Source organism: Kryptolebias marmoratus, linkage group LG10 (assembly GCF_001649575.2).
Source record: "Kryptolebias marmoratus isolate JLee-2015 linkage group LG10, ASM164957v2, whole genome shotgun sequence".
NCBI lineage: Eukaryota > Metazoa > Chordata > Actinopteri > Cyprinodontiformes > Rivulidae > Kryptolebias > Kryptolebias marmoratus.
Genome location: NC_051439.1, coordinates 18,929,924 through 18,948,158, shown reverse-complemented (window position 1 = coordinate 18,948,158; position 18,235 = coordinate 18,929,924). Strand labels below are relative to the sequence as shown.

The 18,235-nt window shown below is 37.7% G+C and overlaps 1 protein-coding gene across 3 annotated transcripts in view; it reads right to left on the bottom strand.

The window, feature by feature from the left end:
- Positions 1-18,235, bottom strand: part of alk (ALK receptor tyrosine kinase) — a 323,506-nt gene that overhangs the window by 49,939 nt on the left and 255,332 nt on the right. For all 3 annotated transcript variants that reach the window (XM_017426185.3, XM_025008021.2, XM_025008022.2), the window contains 4 exons: positions 8,448-8,579; positions 4,200-4,334; positions 3,470-3,573; positions 1,214-1,386 (listed from right to left, as the gene is read on the bottom strand). In XM_017426185.3, the coding sequence (XP_017281674.1) occupies positions 1,214-1,386; positions 3,470-3,573; positions 4,200-4,334; positions 8,448-8,579 (544 nt within the window). The remainder of the gene's footprint in view (positions 1-1,213; positions 1,387-3,469; positions 3,574-4,199; positions 4,335-8,447; positions 8,580-18,235) is intronic.

Here is an 18,235-nt window from a genome sequence, read left to right as displayed (position 1 = left end):
ATCGCTATAAGAATGATTATAAAAGGGTTATAATTTTAAAATTGTTATAATAATTAGCTATTTTAGTTTTGAAACACAAAAAAAGAGGGAGAAGTGTTTAAAACTAGTGTCAGATACTGATTTTAACTGTTGAGATTTGAAGGTTGAGGCTGAAATGCTTATTTAATCACAAGCATTGAGATTAAATTTAAATTCAGTGTCATCTAAAACATCAGAGAGGAAGCAAATGCTAATAAAAGATCGTGATTAATGTAAATGTTTAAGACCTAAATAAAAACACAGATTAAATAGCAGCTAAAGTAAATGTTCTTATTGTGCAGAAAATGAATCATTTTCTGTTGTCTGCTCTTCGTACAGTAACGAACATTCTTCAGGTAAACGAGCCACGACTGTCTGAATTTTCCTAACAATAAGAAATTCAAACAACTTTACGTTTTTAAAATGGGAATTCCCCTCTTTCAGCCATGATACACAGCTGACTGACAGCTTGCAGTAACATGTGGGGGGATGGGAAGCTCGACTGAGGTAATGTTGATGGTTACAGGAGAAAACCCTGGACTGTCTGGCATCTTCTTAAAAGGGATTAAAACTGCAGAACTGTAATAACTTTTGCTTTCTTGTTTGCTTTTGTTAATAAATTAGTTTTAAGTTTTCTAAAACATGAGTCTGCATATTGGGTTCGCCACGCTCGATCCTAACAAGAACGATTTGTGGTTTTGATTCTATTACATTTTAAACTAATATTATATCTGTTTCAAGCTATGTTTGGAAAATCAATGCTACAGTTTATTATTTAGATATTTATTTGCAATAAACATTATTATACATTATTTACCAGTGCCGCTAGTGAAAACTACAAGGATTTTTTATGCTTCTTATTTCATCAGTTTTAAAATAAGAAGCATTACTGAAATTGGTGTCAAGTATTATTTTCTATTGTTACAGTTATTACGGTTACAAATATATTATTATGACTATCAGTGTTGGTATTATTGCATCATAATTCACACAACAGCTATTCTGTAATGTACAGCAACAACTCATTTTTGTTTCAGTGTAATTTAAATTTTGTGTACGTATACCTAAACATTCAGTTAACTGCTCTGGAATATCAAAAGAATATATAAAAATGACTTTTAGATAGCTTGCCAATAGGAAATTATTCATGCAAATATGCTTTCTTGTAATCACATCAGTAAAAGGTTTGGCGTACCAGTCAGCCAGCCCGTAAAGAGGAAGTGTGATGAGCCTCCAGCCTCTGTCCAATTTGGGCTCGCTGGCTAAATGCCACAGTTTGAGCTGCTCGTCAGGCCCGGTGCTGTTTTCCACTAACCACAAAGACAGCGAGTCCCTCTGTGAACCTCCAGAACACAGCCAGAACCGCACCTGTTGAATAAAGATGAGATTTCAAACTTACAGTGTGAAGGTTCAGCATAGTGGTACATGATGGTTTTTGCAGTTTTACATAACTGAGTATTTTAGGATTTAAGTAAATCAAGCAAATGTGTTATTAACCATAAGAGGGGTGCATATAAAAGAGCAGATTAATCAGTAACAGCCATCTGTTTAGTTATAAATAATTTTAGAATAGAAATAATTCATTCAGGATTATAATTTGGTTATCTTTCAAACTATGCAGCACAGACATGCATCATAAAATCAGTATAATGGTGGATATGTTGGATCTAAACCAAAACTAACACGATTTGTGACAGGATTTAAATAGAAAAAGAGCAATTTAAAAGCTTGTCTCCATGATCCTCAACAGCATTTTTAGAACAAAATAAATAATTCTTATTTCATCATTTAAGTGGAGCAGATGCTGGTTTAAGCCTGATGAATAAATTCAAGACGTCTAAATTCTGTGCTTGTGATGAATCTGGGTCTGATTAACTCTGAGACCACATGTTGACCATTTAAATGTTAACTCTAGATTTGACATGAAAGTAAATGTGTTTTGTTGCCAACACTTGAAACTAACATTCAGCTGTTCGTGGTTGTCTAAGAGTGGAAGGGTTAGCTCGAACAGCACAAATCCTCCACAAAGAGAAGAACTTGGGGTGTGTTATCTTGATTCATAGCTCATCTTTGGCTGCCTGCCATGAAGCATTGAGGCAACAATGTGGTTCTGCCTCCACTGCTGCTCACAAATATCAGACACCTTCAATGTGCCCCTGAGAAGCAGAAACATAATTTTTGTTTTCATCTTTCTGTGTTTTTTTCCCCCATCACATCTGCCTTGCGGACAGATTTAGTTTTATTATTTTTTTAGATTAAGCTAATTTCACTGCACATTCATCTTTCATATTTTGTCTTTTCTGACCTCCTGACCTTTGCACAAAGTCTATCTCTTATAAATTAACCTCTCTGACCTCTGGTTTCCATCTCGCTTCCTTTTTGAATGTGCCACGTAAACATAAGGTAACAAAGAGTTAAAGGTTACTGTACAGGGGAATACGAAAACAACAAAAAATACAAAGTCATGTAACACAGCCTAAATTAAGACGTCAAGGAAACAACTCCTTCACACAAGGGCATACTTTAGAATCACAATGATGCATGACTTTTACATCCTGTAGCTGACAAATTCATTTTCTTTAAGAATGTTTTAAAAACGTGAACATGTCAGCTCTAAAAATCTTATGTTTCTGGGAACTGTCTGAATTCTAGCAGCATCTACAATTAATGCTAAATAACATGCAAAATGCTTGACCCTGAAGCATTAGCCAGCACTGAAGATGGAGTGAACTGAAGTCAGATAATTGGCTAACTGAAGTAAGCTAATTACCTTCAGGTCTGAACTAATTAATCAACAGAAGTTAGCTAATTGCCTTCAGTTACCTATTTGCTTCCTTCAGAACTGAAGTTACCCAATTAGCTAACTTAAATTTAGTTGAAACTAGGTAAATATTTAACTAAAGTCAGCTAAATAATACCTGAAGTGAACTAATAAGTTGGGCTAAATAATTTGAAGTTAGCTGGTTTCAGCTGGATTTACCATAGATAATTAGCAAACTAGTTAATTCAGCTAATTGGCTACCTTCAACAGAGCTTACAGTGAACAAAGATAACATAATTTGTTAGCTAAAGCAAGCAAATTAGGAATATTCAGTTAGATATCAGAAGTGAATTGGCTTCAGTTGATTAATTAACTTACAATAATTGGCTTATTATCTTCAACAGAACAAAAAAAAATAACTGAAGGTAGTAGAATTAAAACTGTAGCTAAATATCCAACTAAATTAGCTAAACAATTTACTGAAGTTACCTAATCAGCTAAAGCTAACAGAGGAACTGCAAACAGCATGGCCTTATATGCTTAAAACATAGTTCTGTTTAAAACTAAATACATTCCACCGTGAACCCCCTGTGAACCCCAGCAAATGGTAAATTCAGCACTTGTTTTACTGCAAACTGCTAAGGTATATGTAAAAATGTTAGCTACTAAAGCAAAGAGTATGGTGCTTACCGTGCAACGGGAGTTCCTTAACGGAGAAGGGAAGAGAGGACTCTTCAACAACGCTGAGCCACGCTGACCTTTAGACTGGCCCCCCTCTATGGTAAATGTTGCACCTTAAACACATATGTACAGTAATAAGCATAGGGATAAAAAAGCAGCTATGTAATACATAATTAGTTACCATGAAGACAGAAATTAAAATGTATGTATGCACATAAATCTGCATTATAGCTTTTAAAATGGCCATAATAAGCGATTATATTTTATGATGTCCTGTTTTTCTTGATATTGCTGCACAAATGATCAATCTAAAGGTTTTCAAACCGTCCAGTGGGTATCATTTTGGATCACTGTCACAGCAGTGATGAAAACAATATATCAAACTGCTGCTAAGACCCCTATAAACACATGACTCACCAAACTTTAAAAATCTTGACTCACTTGTGCGACCGCACTCACAATAAAAGCAGGACTCTGTAGCCTCTTATACCCTGAGGATTTCTGTTTGGAGCAGGGCACTGACCTTTGACTAGGACAATATGTGTCTGGCACATCAGAAGTTTTAGTCTTTCCAAACTCAAAGTCAAGTTGGTGGTATTTTCAAGCTTGAAATACAATTCTTTATTTTACTTTAAAGTCTACTCCAATAAAGCTCTACAACACTTGCATATAAAAGCCTGCAATTAGGCTTTTCATATCATTTTATCTGCATAGTATTTTATCATTGTATGACACAAACCTGACAACGGGCAGCTCTGTCTGGTTGATTTGGTTGGTGACTGAACTCTTCTCCAAGCGAAACTCCGGTCTGCAATTGACTGCCAGCCGCAGTCACCTCCTTCAAAAGAGCAGTAGCTGCCATTGAGAAAGCGGCCTGGAGAAAGATAGGAGAGAATATATTAATGGTACATATAATGACAGAAGAAAGTGCAGTGATTGCTGACGGTTGAACATCCAAGGAGAAGAAGGACAAAGCTGGAGGAAAGGGACTGGCGATCAAGGAGTGGACTGACAGAGAAGAGAAAAACGAACGGTGTGCAGACTAACGGCTCACGGGATTTAATGTGTTTGTGAAAATTGGGAGCTCTCATACTAGAAACACAAAGTGGAAGACCAGAAAGAGAAGTTAGAAAGTCAGAGGAAATGAGAGGTGGCAATTGAATTTAAATTTCTTTAAGCGGCTTGAGGAACCAGAAAATTTCAGCCACTGAACACTTCTCAGAACGTTGTATACATCCGCTCCATATAGCTAGTCTTACTGGTTTATCATCAATTCAAACTTATTTATTCCCCAAAAGGAAGGACCATCTCTTTAGTTTTGGTGTTTTAACACTTTGAAAGAGTAAAAATATTTATATTTAAAAACACTGATAACAGTACAAATAACCAGCATACTGCACTACAGAATAATTAGTTTGATTGTGTCAAACAACGTGAAAACCATAGGCTTCTTTCCTGCAGATAAAACCTTTTGTATTTTTCTCCACTCAAAATTAACTCCATTCCTAAAGCCGGAGGGTGTTTAAAGAAAATGACTGAAAGCAGTAATTATTAAAGGTTTAGATATGGAGACCTGAAAGCTTAACATTGGGATTAAAGATGTGAGTGTCTTTCAAAACTTTCAATCTCCTTAATGATTTATAGTTCTGCTCTTTTAACATGCTTTGTATATGTTCTCTGCTAATGTTGTTATACTATTAGTGGGAGTAGAGCTGGAAATTAAAGACAGAAACATAAAAAAATAATTTTAAACCAAGTTAAACTTAATACAACATAAAAAACTAGATAAAAACAAGATTTTAAACCGATATAAAATAAAACCAGCTGCTGTAATCTTGTATTTGTAGCCAGAAAAGGTTGAAGGGACAGACAGACAAGAACAATGAGCATTTCACATATTACAAGTGAACATGTAGTGCTACCAAAAGAAAAAGTCTTGTCACTTTTTTTGAGGTAATGATGCAATTTTGTTAAAAGCCTTCCACTCTGCATTCATCTATTGATGGAGTGAATTTCAGGTAAGTGATCCACTTCCTGTAAAACAGTGTGATGCAGGTTGAAGTGGCTAAAAGCTAATCACCACAGTGGAGGTGAAGTCAGTCAAGTACACAACCTTACACTTTTTTAGAGGGGCTGTTTTAAATTTGGATAAAAATACGTAAATTAAAAAAAAAAAAAATTAGGACTGAACTTTCTCCATTAGGATGCAAATTCTGTAAAATTGAATTTCTTAACTAAAATCAGAAGGTTTTTCAAGTTTATTGCTGATAATCTGAAACTTTTTTTTGATGATTTTCTTTAATCAGAGTGAAAACCCAAAGTAAAACTTTAAAAAGCTTTTCAGTCACAGTTTTATTGGACCACAAAGAGACTAATTATTGATAACCAACTGTATGTTGACTCTGAATTGTTTATCAGAGCTTTTCTGTGTTTGATAAAATGGATTTTTTTTTGTTCTACTGATGTTATAATTAAATAGTATCATCTATATAAGTAAGTTTGAAACCAAAGCGAGTGAAGATAATTAAGCAGATATTTTCGAACTAAGTCTTCTGCAAACTTTCCGGCTAATAAAAACCAAAAATTTTACTTTTCACTCTGTTTTCTGACTCAAATCCCCTTTTTATCCTACATAAATCACTCGCTGTTTGATAGTGCTCATGCAGAAATTTAATAAAGTCATGTCATGCACATAATATAAACAGTTGGATTTGTCATAATATTTACGCACACCATAATCACACCGTAAATATGTCAGCACTGAGGTAGCTTCTATTCAGATTTTTAGTTCTGAATGTTTGAGTTATCAGTTTACTTGGGCCATGCCAACATTATGCAAAAAGAGCTGGAACTATAAAGTGAAATGCACATAAAATAAAGTTTTTTAACCTCAATAAATGCAGATGTTAAGTCTAGATAATTGTATAATATTGAGTCTCAGAGGGCAACATAATCCAACTAAAGCGCTTCTTAAAACCAATGTGTGAATTACAAACCATAGAAACATCAAAGTTCAAACAGAATTACAGGAAAGTTGTGACCTGAACGATTCTTTTTCTTTCTCATCTCACACACATATACTTGGTAGGAAAAAAAAACTGCACTCAACTCAAAAAGGTCTAAAATTTGTTAATATCCGAGTCATTTGAATCATAGACAAGACTACAGGGCCTTTCGAAAACATTAGTACACACTAGTTTATTTGATCCTTTTTTTTCTTCAAGTGGCTGATTTTACCACATTTAGACTGTTTTGTATGAAATGAATGAATGTGGAATAATTTGTAGACATCTGAAATTTTAATATATTTGTGTTTACATAATTTATCAGTTGCATTTTAAGACGTTGTAAGGCCTCTAATACTTCTGCAAGGTCATTTGTGCAGAGGTGTTTTAAACAATTTCCTTCATAAATAAGTTAAACAAAAAATAAATAAAAACCTCTCCTTCAAATTCCTGCTTCTTATGCTTTGATGCAAAGCAGCATTTCCGTTTCGTTACAGGGTGACTGTGGAGCTGGAAAGCAGTGGGACATCTGCAGAATTTAGACTGAGATCAACCAGAGGAAGCTGAGACTCACAGAGAGGAGGATGTGTTTGTGCATAATGATGATGCAGTGGTAGGATGGAGAGGCTGATCCAGGGGGACTTGAGTTTCCTTATACATCAGGAATCTTTGTGATTGACACAAGCTGATTTTGTTCTTCCTGCTTCTTTCTACTTTTTCCTGTTAATGAGCCTTGGCAGAGCTTATGAAGAATTTAAATAGATCAAATCAGATGCAGATAACTCATGGATGGATCATAGAGAATATGGTATCAGAGGCATTGCCATATGATTTTTGCAGCAGTGGGTAATCGTGATGGGTGAGTTTGATGAATATCGAATGAATTATAGATCTACGGGTACAGATGTAGGTTGTGTGTGTAACAAACAAAAGACACTTCTGAAAAACAAAAAAACTTATGCAGAATCAGTCCTTGCTCTTGGTAAAATAAGGGATTGAAATTGCTAATTTTTAAAGAAAAGCTTTGGAGTTGGAGACAGCTGACCTTTGAGACATCATTCTATGCATGAAGGTGTGCACAAATGCATTTTTCAGTCCAGAATAAACCTTTTGCTGCAAACTCATCCGTTCGTATCGAACACGACGCTTCAGCTTCCATGATGCAACACATAAATCAGCCAGCGACACGCACAGGCTGGCTTGTTCTCAAATGTCCACGTGAAGCTTTTAAAATCAAAATGTTTCACACACACATTGCATTTAAATGAAGATTATACCCCCGGGTTAGCCTCTCAAGCCAATTAGCGCTGATAAATCCTCTTGCAGCAGAAAGGGAATCTACGCCTGGCTGGGATTTTCACCCTATCGTTACCCTCTTATCTCTCAGCTCCCATTGTAGCAAACCTAAACACACAAGGGAGCAGGAATCATTTTAATAAGCAGCACATGGGAGGCTGACCTGCACTGCGGGCAGCAGCAAATTAATTCTGGTTAGCTTAATATGAGTAAAAACTCTGGGATAAGCCACAACATCATTATTGTTTTTTTTTAGTAGTATGTGGGAGACTTCTGAACGTCAATAAATCTGGATGATAATGTAAAACTGTGTGCATGCAGGCAGCACTAAAAAAAGATCCACACACTCAAAAAGCACCCGGCCTCGGGGACTTGTGAATAAGATGTCAGCATACTTGGCCAACGTTTGTTCTAAGCCCTGAGAAAAGCAGAAACAAATGTGCAAAGAGATAGAAATAACAACCGTGGAATATGTCAAGGGTGAGAAATGCTGGCCAAGCATATCTATGCTGAGGTTTTTTTTGGGGGGCCTTTTCTTTCTGCATCGCTGTCAGGAGGGCACACTCAGGCGGTCAGTTGTTGCTTCATTAAGGGTGATTCACTTCTACACGGCTGAACAACTTCACAACGGAATGAAGAATGAGTCTGAGGCATGTTCTTGGGTTTGTGTATCACTCTGTACTTACGGCAACGGTCGCCCTCGTCGTCCCCGAACGGACAGTCTGTACTGAAGTCACACAGTTTATCCAGGGGGATCCCGGGGCCCTGGTGGCAGAGGTACTGGCCCTCTAATGTGATGTTTGGGCCAGATGTAGACGCTGCAGGAAAAGAAGAAGATTGGTTAAAACAGAGCAGTCATCGTTTTGACTAGGGTCCTCAAATTGCGAACTGTGGTCTGGATAAGGACTAAAATGAAGTCCTATTTGGACCCAGTTTGGTTGGTAAAAATACAAAACATGCTTGGTCCACTTCACACACACACAAGGAGGTTATGTTTTCGGTAGTGTTTGTTTGTCTTTGTACAAAAAGTTATGAACTGAAATTCATGAAATTTTCATGAAACATCAAACATGGTACAAGGAACAAGTGATTAAATTTTGGTGGTGATCCTGTCAAAGTGCAAGGTCAAAGATCAAGGTCACAGATCAGCATGTGCTCTAACTGCAGCTGTATAACAGGAATGTTAAACACCACAGCTGGACACCTCATGGTCCAAAGATCATGCCGGTTGATTTCAAAGTTCTTTAGGTGTACCTCGCTGAATTTTACACGAATACCACTGGTTTAGATAATGTAACCACAACAAATTGTAGAGCCAAGGATTAAGTTTTGAATTTCCCTGCCAGATTCAATGCCTTATGTTAGAGAAAAAAACTTAAATCCACAGCTTAGGCTAAACAGTAAAAATGAGAGTGGAGTACATCAATTTGTGACAAGCCCCTGACTGCAAACATGGTATGACATCTGCAGACTGTCTACACCATCATAAATAACTTGGCACAGGCTGCATGAGCTGTGATTACAGTACACAACCATCAGACAGGAAACAGAGGCAGCAAAAACGATGCCCTAGTTACCGTTAGCGGGTTGCTCACACACAATGAAACCAATTGATATCACCTGTCTCTGCAGCTCAATTGTCACTTGCTACATTTGCTTATCTATGCAAATCAGAGATGTGTTATCTCCAAGTTCTGAAAACTGACTGCTCACTGTCACCTTAATCAACTGAAACTGATCAGAGCCAAGAGAACAAAAACAGAAGAGCAGGAAGCTAAAACACACACTGATGGGGATCTTGTTTGTCCCTCTCCGTCATAAGGAAAAAAATAAAAAAGGAGAAGTGATTGTTATCGCGACTGACTGGCTGCGCTCTCTGTAGTTTGCCCTTGATCTGTAATATGCAGATTTGTTCTCTGTTCGGGCGAACTTCAAGTCGAAAGTCTGATAACAATCCCATGACATGGAGTTTCAGTGTAGAGCAAAAGCTGTTAGCTGAGCTGACAAGACAGGCAGTAAAGCCACATTAAATTTCAACGTAGCGTTTGAAATAAATGTACTGTTACACCTATAGAACTATTTTAAGAAGCTTATTGTTGCATTGATGTGACAGGCTCACAATAGTGAGACGGGATAAAAAAATAATACAAAACAAAAACTGCTACATTTTAAAAAGGAAATGAACACAAAACTGTGGGAAAACAAGCCTCACCAACTTTAGTCTTTTAGAAAACCACAAAAAAGTCAAGTCTTATGCTGTTTGACACCTGGACCCAGTCCCATTTCATTGCGGTAACTTCAGATTCTGAGTGAAGCCTTGGCCCTTAACTGTACATAACAAAGAGAAGAGGTTGAAATGTTTACAGTCTGCCAATCATGAAAGCCTGGCAATGATGTAAATGCTTGATTACTTTTAGGCAGTGTCAAACAGACCATCTGTAAATGCTGAATGGTTGCAACATCTCCTTTTATTCTGTTGGTGATTTTTGGATGCAGTACTTTGTGCAGGTCTGCTCTTGTTGTTTATTAAAGGCCTGCTTTTCCAGCAGTTTTGCCTCAATGCAGTAGTTTAATGGCCCCAGAACTGATGGAATAAAAGGGTTTTAATGTAACCAATAAAAGAAGGCATTACATGGAAAACAAGGTAAATACTGAAATGATTATGAAAGTTCAGATTATTGAAGCACAGGTGTTGCATTGGCCTGCATTTACATCCTGGGGAAAAAGTCAACATCCACCAGTTCTCCTTATATAAATCCCATCCTGATTGAGACCTGCTGGGCTTGAAGCCTTTTCACAAAGCAGTTTTACAACATGACCGCAAAGACAAGCCTCTCTTTAAGTTGCTTCTAGTTCTAGTTACTTTCAGAAATGAGGCTGATCAGGTCTGGATTAAAAGTGTTTTATCAAAGGAGCTTGGGAGTGAACTTGCAAAACAGACTTTGATCAGGTTCATTTGGGTTAAAACTGTAAAAGTACAATGCTAATGGCGGACGATTTTCTCATTTTCTTTTTTGCCATTTTTGTCTTGCCGTGTTGCTAATCCATATACAGTTTTACTGTTCAAACAGTCCCCAATCAAATGATCTGATTTGTCGAAAAAAGGTTTAAGTAGGACACCGGAAACAGACTGTGCCAGTAGTATGAGCACCAAATTATTTGTAGCCACTTGTGCTCAGTAAAAAAAAAAAAAAAAGGAACAAAAAAATGGACAGAAAATTAGCATCCATTTTTTATCTTTGCCTCATTCTCAGCACACATTTTTTTTTTAGCAGAAGCATTAGGGCCTATTTAGCAACTGGCACACTTAACTATGGATTAGAAAGAGTGGGGGGCATTTATTTTATTTTTTTATTGGAGAAAAACACATTAGTCTGAGGCCTCCCATGGCCCACTGCTGTGGCAGGACCTCCATGGCTGCAGAAAGCCACTTTAACATGTCGGTGAATAACCCACTTCACACTCTTAAAACCCTGCCTGAGTAAATGACTTTGATGATGAATTCTCTTTTGTGTCAGGGCTTATAAATGATCTTCCTGGACTCCTTTTGCAAACTAAAAGCTGTGGATGATGCATAAAAATACAGATTTACAGACATGTGATATTAACAGAGGAAATTATACATTTTAATTCAAATTATTTAAGGCGGAGGCTTGCTTGTTTTAGTGTTTGGGTAAAGATGTGGTTTTCTTGTGAGTATTTATTCTTACTCAACACATGTATTATGCATTGGTTGTGCTCAGTAGCTTCCTCCCTGTGTAATGATACTGCAAGCATTTATCAAGACAAAAACAAGTTATTCAGAGAACACTGGAACCTCTGAGCAATGAATGTAAATTTATCAGTCTCTTTGTTTTATGGTGGAGGTGCTGGAGGTACAAAAGTGGCGACGTGGTGAACTTTAAGAGCCCTGCGGCAGGTAAGTTTAGACAAACATGGCCGCTGCTCTCCTGGCCTACTTCAGCTCTTAAATCACGTGTGTCAGATTGTGAAAACAAGTAGGTCAGTGGGGGATGAATTGCCTTTGGGAGTAAGTGAGTTTTGTTATCCTTGTGTTCATGGGGTCGTGTTGGGCTTTGTGAGGAGAATGATGTATGAGAGCTGAGGAGCTGGAGAGGTGAGGGCACAGTTGCCGCTGATAAAAACAGATACACAAACAGGAATCAGTGTTGGGTTGAGGCAGGCAGATGGTAAAATATTAGTGTCTCTGGGCACAAATGTTAACCAATACATCTGAAAATACAGTGATAAAAAGCGGCAACTTCTTAGAGTTTTTTAACAAACAGAAAGAATAGAGCTGGACTGAAGCTGAACAAATCAAACAAAATGATAAATTATTTTATAACTTTTTCTAAGCTTCTGTAGAGCAAAACAAAAACATTAACTTAGACAAAAACAAAAACAATCCCATAAGAGTTTATCACTGAGCATACCAACAAAAACTAATAAACAACAACAAAAAAAATGCTCATCATAAAATCTGTTTCTAAAAACTTTTTGCCACTCATATAGTTTTTGAAAAACATAAGCACTTTGAATGTCAAGACAGTTGAAAATCCTTAAGTTTAGTTACAAGACTCCTCGTTTCATGACTCAGATTTCCAAACTCCACTTTAAAGAATGAGTGGTCTGCACCCCGACTCAACACCTGTACAAACTGATGTGTCATGTTTTGATGCATGAAGAACAACAAATAAGTGAACTCCGATGGAGGCAGTTGTTTCCTTTTCAAACTCCACATCTGCTGAAATCAATTCAACATTAACATTTAACGTTTTTGCATAACCGTGTCACGCACATCATATTTGTGAGATTCTGCTGATGCCCATTTCTCACTCTGCAGGACACCATCGGGTCATGCAAAGCAGTTCGTATCACCATTTGAATAAAACTTGCTACGGTTTAATGGAGATTGCTTGTAGGTTTGAATACAGACGTGTGGGTGTCCTTATTGCAGATGAGCTGCAAAAACACTTTTCGGAACAATGGAGAGGGTAGATTCAGTGAAATTAATGCAGCTTTTGTTTCACTACAGATGAGCAACCACGTCAGTCACATCCTCAAGTTCCTGTGTGACCGTGGAGGCATTTCAAGCTGAAAAACTGCCCGGCTGCAGAACTGCCTGTACTCTGTGTGTACAGAATGACAAACCGTGGAAACTACGCATTAACTGAATAAGACAACAAGAAATAAAACGTCTTCACAGACTTGATTGAGTCTACCATTGAATTCCAGAGTCGTTAAAACTCATCAATCCCGGTGTACAATCTCCATTCTGAAACACCGTACAGGTTATTGGGGAGAGAAATCTCTGAAGGCTGGAGGAAAAGGTGGCGCCTGTATCTCGGCAGCCCATTAAGGGCAAAATCTTCAGACGTTCATGGAGATTTACAGTGGCTGCAACGCCGAAGATAGATGCAGCTGCGTTTCCCACTGGACAGTCAACGGGACAAGACATATTCGCTCATGAATTCAATTAACTGCACACAGTCACGCTCGATTGGTGCGAGCTCTGCCCAATCACTATTACTATCTGTCATGCTCTCTGCTGGGGAGAGCAGCACACTCAAGGGCAGGCGGGTGGAAATAATACCTGTAACATTCCTGAGATGATTTCTTTTCTTTTTACAGCAGCTGTGTGCTTTGATTTAGCTTTTCCTTTTTCTCATCTAGTTTTGATTTATTCATTTTCTTTTTTTTTATTGGAATGGGTGTTTTCAGAGGGTATTTGTTTTCCTCAATTTTATCTGATTTTTTGTCAATTTTGCATTTTTTAAGAATGACATACAGTAGTTCCATATTTAATTTAAATGCATCTGAACAACATGGTTTGAATGTTTATGGACTGCTTATATTATTTTTGCTATTTTGGTGTTATGTTCTGACTATGTAAATACTTTTTTTTTTTTTTTTACAGCAGGTTGAATTTAAGGTCTGAACTCCACAGTGGAGGCATGGCCTTGATGTTTAGTTACTGAGATTATTATTACAACTCAGTGGACTAGTTTTGTCTAAGACTAAATTTGGATGTACAGTCATTTTCTCCTTTTGTAACACAAATAAGAAAAATTGTTTTGTTAATGTCACTGATTACTTCAGCAGGTTTTGTAATCTGTATGAACTGATGTAAATTCTGTCAATGCTGTTGAAACTGTATTAATTATAGATTGAAGTCAACGAAGGTTAGACAGTAATTCTCTTGAGTGCACCCAACAGGGTCAATGAAATCTCTTTCTGTGACGATTACAACACATGAACACTGAAAGCGTACTGTAGCTACACACTAATTAGAATGTACAGTGTGCCGTTTGACATTAAATGAATTGAAGTGACTCGGTGAACAGATTAAGAATTTCATGCCAATGTTCTTGGCAGAAACAGCGACTAAAATTTGATTTAAGGTTGCCGTATCCTAATGACTGGCTTTAATTCAATAATGCTTTACGTTTGTATTACCCAGAAATTTCCTCCTCCGTGTCAGATTAGGGTTGATTTAAACATCCGTTTCATTTGGCATATGAATGCTGGGAAAACTCTACTTGGTGCCCTGGGCCATTTAACATTTGCTCAATATCTCAAAATGAAACAGCCTGCGTAGATTTTTTTGGAAAGGTGCCTGAAACAGACACCCAGTTTGTGTTGAGGGGATGCTTCTTGAGGAAAAGCCTAAGGCAACAGATTAGAGGAAAAGTGTGATAAAGCTTAGTGCTGCCAGGAAAGGCTTTTTCTCGGCATGTTAATTGATGAGCTTCCCCCCCAAACTTTTTCTTACTTTTTTATCCATGAATTCTCCCAAAGTCCCAAACAAATACTTGATCTTTAGCAAAGCAACCCGAAAGTGTCAGAGGGAAAAAAAATTCAAATATTAACCACCAATTAATTGTGGCAGAAGATAAAAAAGGACCAACGGCCTCAAGGCTTAAAGACATTAAACATTTTTGTTCATTTAATCTTTGTACTAAAAAAATAAATAAATAAAATTGTGGTGCATTGGGCATCTTTAATAATAATAAAAAAGTCACAGCTTCAAGCAAACAGGAAAACCTACAGTATATTCAAAATTAATAGGAAAAGTTATGTGGATGGGTGCATAAAGCAGACCATCATTGGTTTGCTTCAGGGGTCAAAATTAGTTTTTTCTTTCTTTATAAAGAATTATTAAATACACCCTGACAAAACAAAAGAAGAAAGTTAAGAACCCAGAAGGAGTACGCTCCACATCAAAATCAGTAAAGAGTGTGTAAGTGATTTGATTTGCCAGCAGCTGGCATTTTTACAACAGGCACTAGAGGGCATAAGTGATGACATCACAAGTAAATGGTGTTATCAGGCAATTGCCATTGCACTCACCAGTCAGTCAAAATAGTGAGTGGAGGTAACCAGACTCTTGCAGACGCATTAGAAGTTACTGGCACTTGATGGAGTTTGATAGAGGTCACATTTGCATGATGACGTCCTAAAATGAGTGGCTGTATTGTGCAACTGCCCATCAAGTGGAGTGTACAGACGTCACTGGGGCTTGATTTTGGACCAAATGGGTACTTAAGTGTCCCCGCATGTTTTTGAAGATTACAGTCATTCAAGACAGATCACAACAAGGGAGGACTGTTGTATTGTGTGACAAGCATTACAGAACTCCATCACATCTGAGCTTGTCATTCAGACACAGGTATTAAACTTCTTCCAACACTCTGTGTCAACGTGCACCATGACTTGATGAATGGCATCAGCAGGACTACAGGTTCACTTTCCCATGTGTATTCTCCCATTAACTCCAGAGCATAACCAGGAGGCATGAGCAGATGAAAGGTAGCATTCTAACACATTCACTGCCTAATCTTTGTCCTTCATTAACACAGAATACCACTGCATGTAAGGCAGCACAGAGGAGAAGATCAACCCTGGTAATGTCGTGGAGAGACACACAGGCGTGAGAAGACAGAAGGTATTACTTCAGGTCACCTCTGGTTGTGATTCGAGGGACTCTGATGGCACAGCACTACTTCCTGTGTTCACATATCTCATTCCTCCTGAGACAGAACCCTGCTACAGTCTTTGAACAACACATCTATGGACTGCTTGCATCAAGATGAGGTCTGCCCGCGGCCAGCCAGGTCACCTGTTTTTTTCCCAATCTAATCTGTGGGATCAGCTGAAACATCACTTTACTAATCTGCTGGATCTTGAGAAGCAGTTATTACAGCTGTGGGCCGACTTGCCACAGGAGGGATGAGAGAGAGGATGCAAAGGTTGTTTGACTTCGTACTATCCAACTCGCTGCTTGTATCCAGGACAGAGGGGGAGGCGCACCTTACCGTCAGAACCAGCAGTGTCTTCTGACATTATACTGATAACTCAGTCACATGACCATTCAACACGTTTTATTTAATTTCTATTTCACCGTCTGGATGCTTAACTTTCTTTTTTTAAAGTAGTAAGTGAATTCAGTTTGCAGCAGACAATCAAAAAAATATATTTTTTTGTTTAGGTGTTGTTAAAGTAAATAATTCCTGCTTTACAGACCATTACAGTATGTTGGGTCAAAACAGACACATTCGTGACAAATGTCAGCCTTTGAAAGGACACAGAATAGATAAATAAGTCTAACATTTAAAGTCATTTTAAAATCTTTTTTGATACATCCATCATTACTGAGGATTCTGACAGCCCATTCTGAACAACACTTCTCCACACATACCTGTATAAACTGTGAAAAAAACATTCAGACCTAATTTAATCTAAAACAAAGTGGCTTTTCATCAGAAACAGCCAAAAGTCAGTATAGACTTTGTGTTTATCTGATTTATTGATTTCAGTTAATTTCAATTTTAGGACATCAAGGGCTGCGAGGTTACATAAAGCCCATGACTTTTTAATCCTTTGAGTCTGTAATCGTGAATTTAACAGTAACATAAGTTAAAGTTTCACCATTCACACAGAAGTTTTATAACAACTTTGACATCAGAAAAACAAGCTGTCGGATCTTTGTAAAAGGACTGATCTGGTGATGCTGATCTGAGATTATAAACCACAGGATCTGGCTTTGTTTGTCAGAAGAAATCCCACCTTCGGATCAGAGATGACTCAAATCGAGTTTTTGTATACTTGCTCGACATTGTGAAGTTTGCACACATGCACATGAGTGGATCGATGTGCACATGTGATGTGATGTGTGTTTACAAGACTGAAGCAATCAGCTTTACTTTATTGCTCATGCTCACGGGCCACTGCGTCTGTACATGACATCCTTTAACCTTTTCTACAACTGACATTACTTCACCCTAAACACACAAAACACATTGTTACCCAAAGGATATACTTCATACGTGCACGTAATCTTACTAGAAGAAAGAGCATCTTGTTTTTTTTTCTTTTTTGATTCATCAACTCCGCCAGCTTCCTCCAAACCCTCACTGCCTCCAAGATGCTGCGTATGATTGATGGGCCTCAGGGTGCACTTATTCTGCTGTGTATCTAATCACAACGTATGGAACTGCAGTGACGCTTCATTAAGAGCCTGCAGCGGCACAGGGCTGTGGTTAAGGAAATGATCCAGAAGAAGGAAGGTCACTGGTACAAATTCCCGCGAGGTTCACTGCTGCCATCCGCCTCAGCTGTGCGTACAGTTTTCAAGGCAATTTTTAAGCACAGGCACAGAACAGGTTATTCAGAGGACTAACATTTGTTAAAATCCGCCTGTGACAAAGTCAAACTTGCTACCGGCACGATCCGTTTATGAGCTTCTCAGGCCACTGAAAAGCCTCTGTTTACATCCAGAATTAAATATACTAAGTTAGCCTTTGGTGTCTGCTGTACCCAAACATTTATTGGTGTTTGGATGTTTTTAGAGAAAGAACATCTAGAAGAAAAAGTAAGATTTTAAGTGTCAGCTCCAACAGACGTACAGCCACACAAGTCACTTTAGTAGCAGCCGACCGGATTGCTTGTTGGACCACTGACTGATGAGTTAATTAAAGTGGAAGAAAACAGAAAAATAAAGGAGACAAGGCACCATTTATTCATCCTGTATTGACTATATCACCTTGCAGCACATTCACTAAGAGTCAACGCCTTTTTGATGAAGGAAATAATGAAAGATTGAAGCTGTCAAACAGACATTTTAGATTGGTAGAGCTACAGAAAGAATTAAACCCTTTTGGATTTGTAGAAAGGTGAAAGACGAAACATTGCATGAAATATTTGGACTTTTAACATTAGATTTATCACAAAGCAGACTTGCTTAAAGGATTAATCGAATTGCGCCACAGGAGCTTGGACATGAAATTGATCATTAGGCTTTTTTCTTCTCTCAGACTGAATCATACTTTTTTCCAGGTCTGCAGGACCGAGTTACACAACAACAGTACAAATACAGAACGTTTTGTGTCCACAGTGTCCTTTTTGTAGCTAAATTAAACTTTTAACTTGTAATTAAGTAATAAAACCAAGTTTGGATGAGTCTCTGTGCCATTTT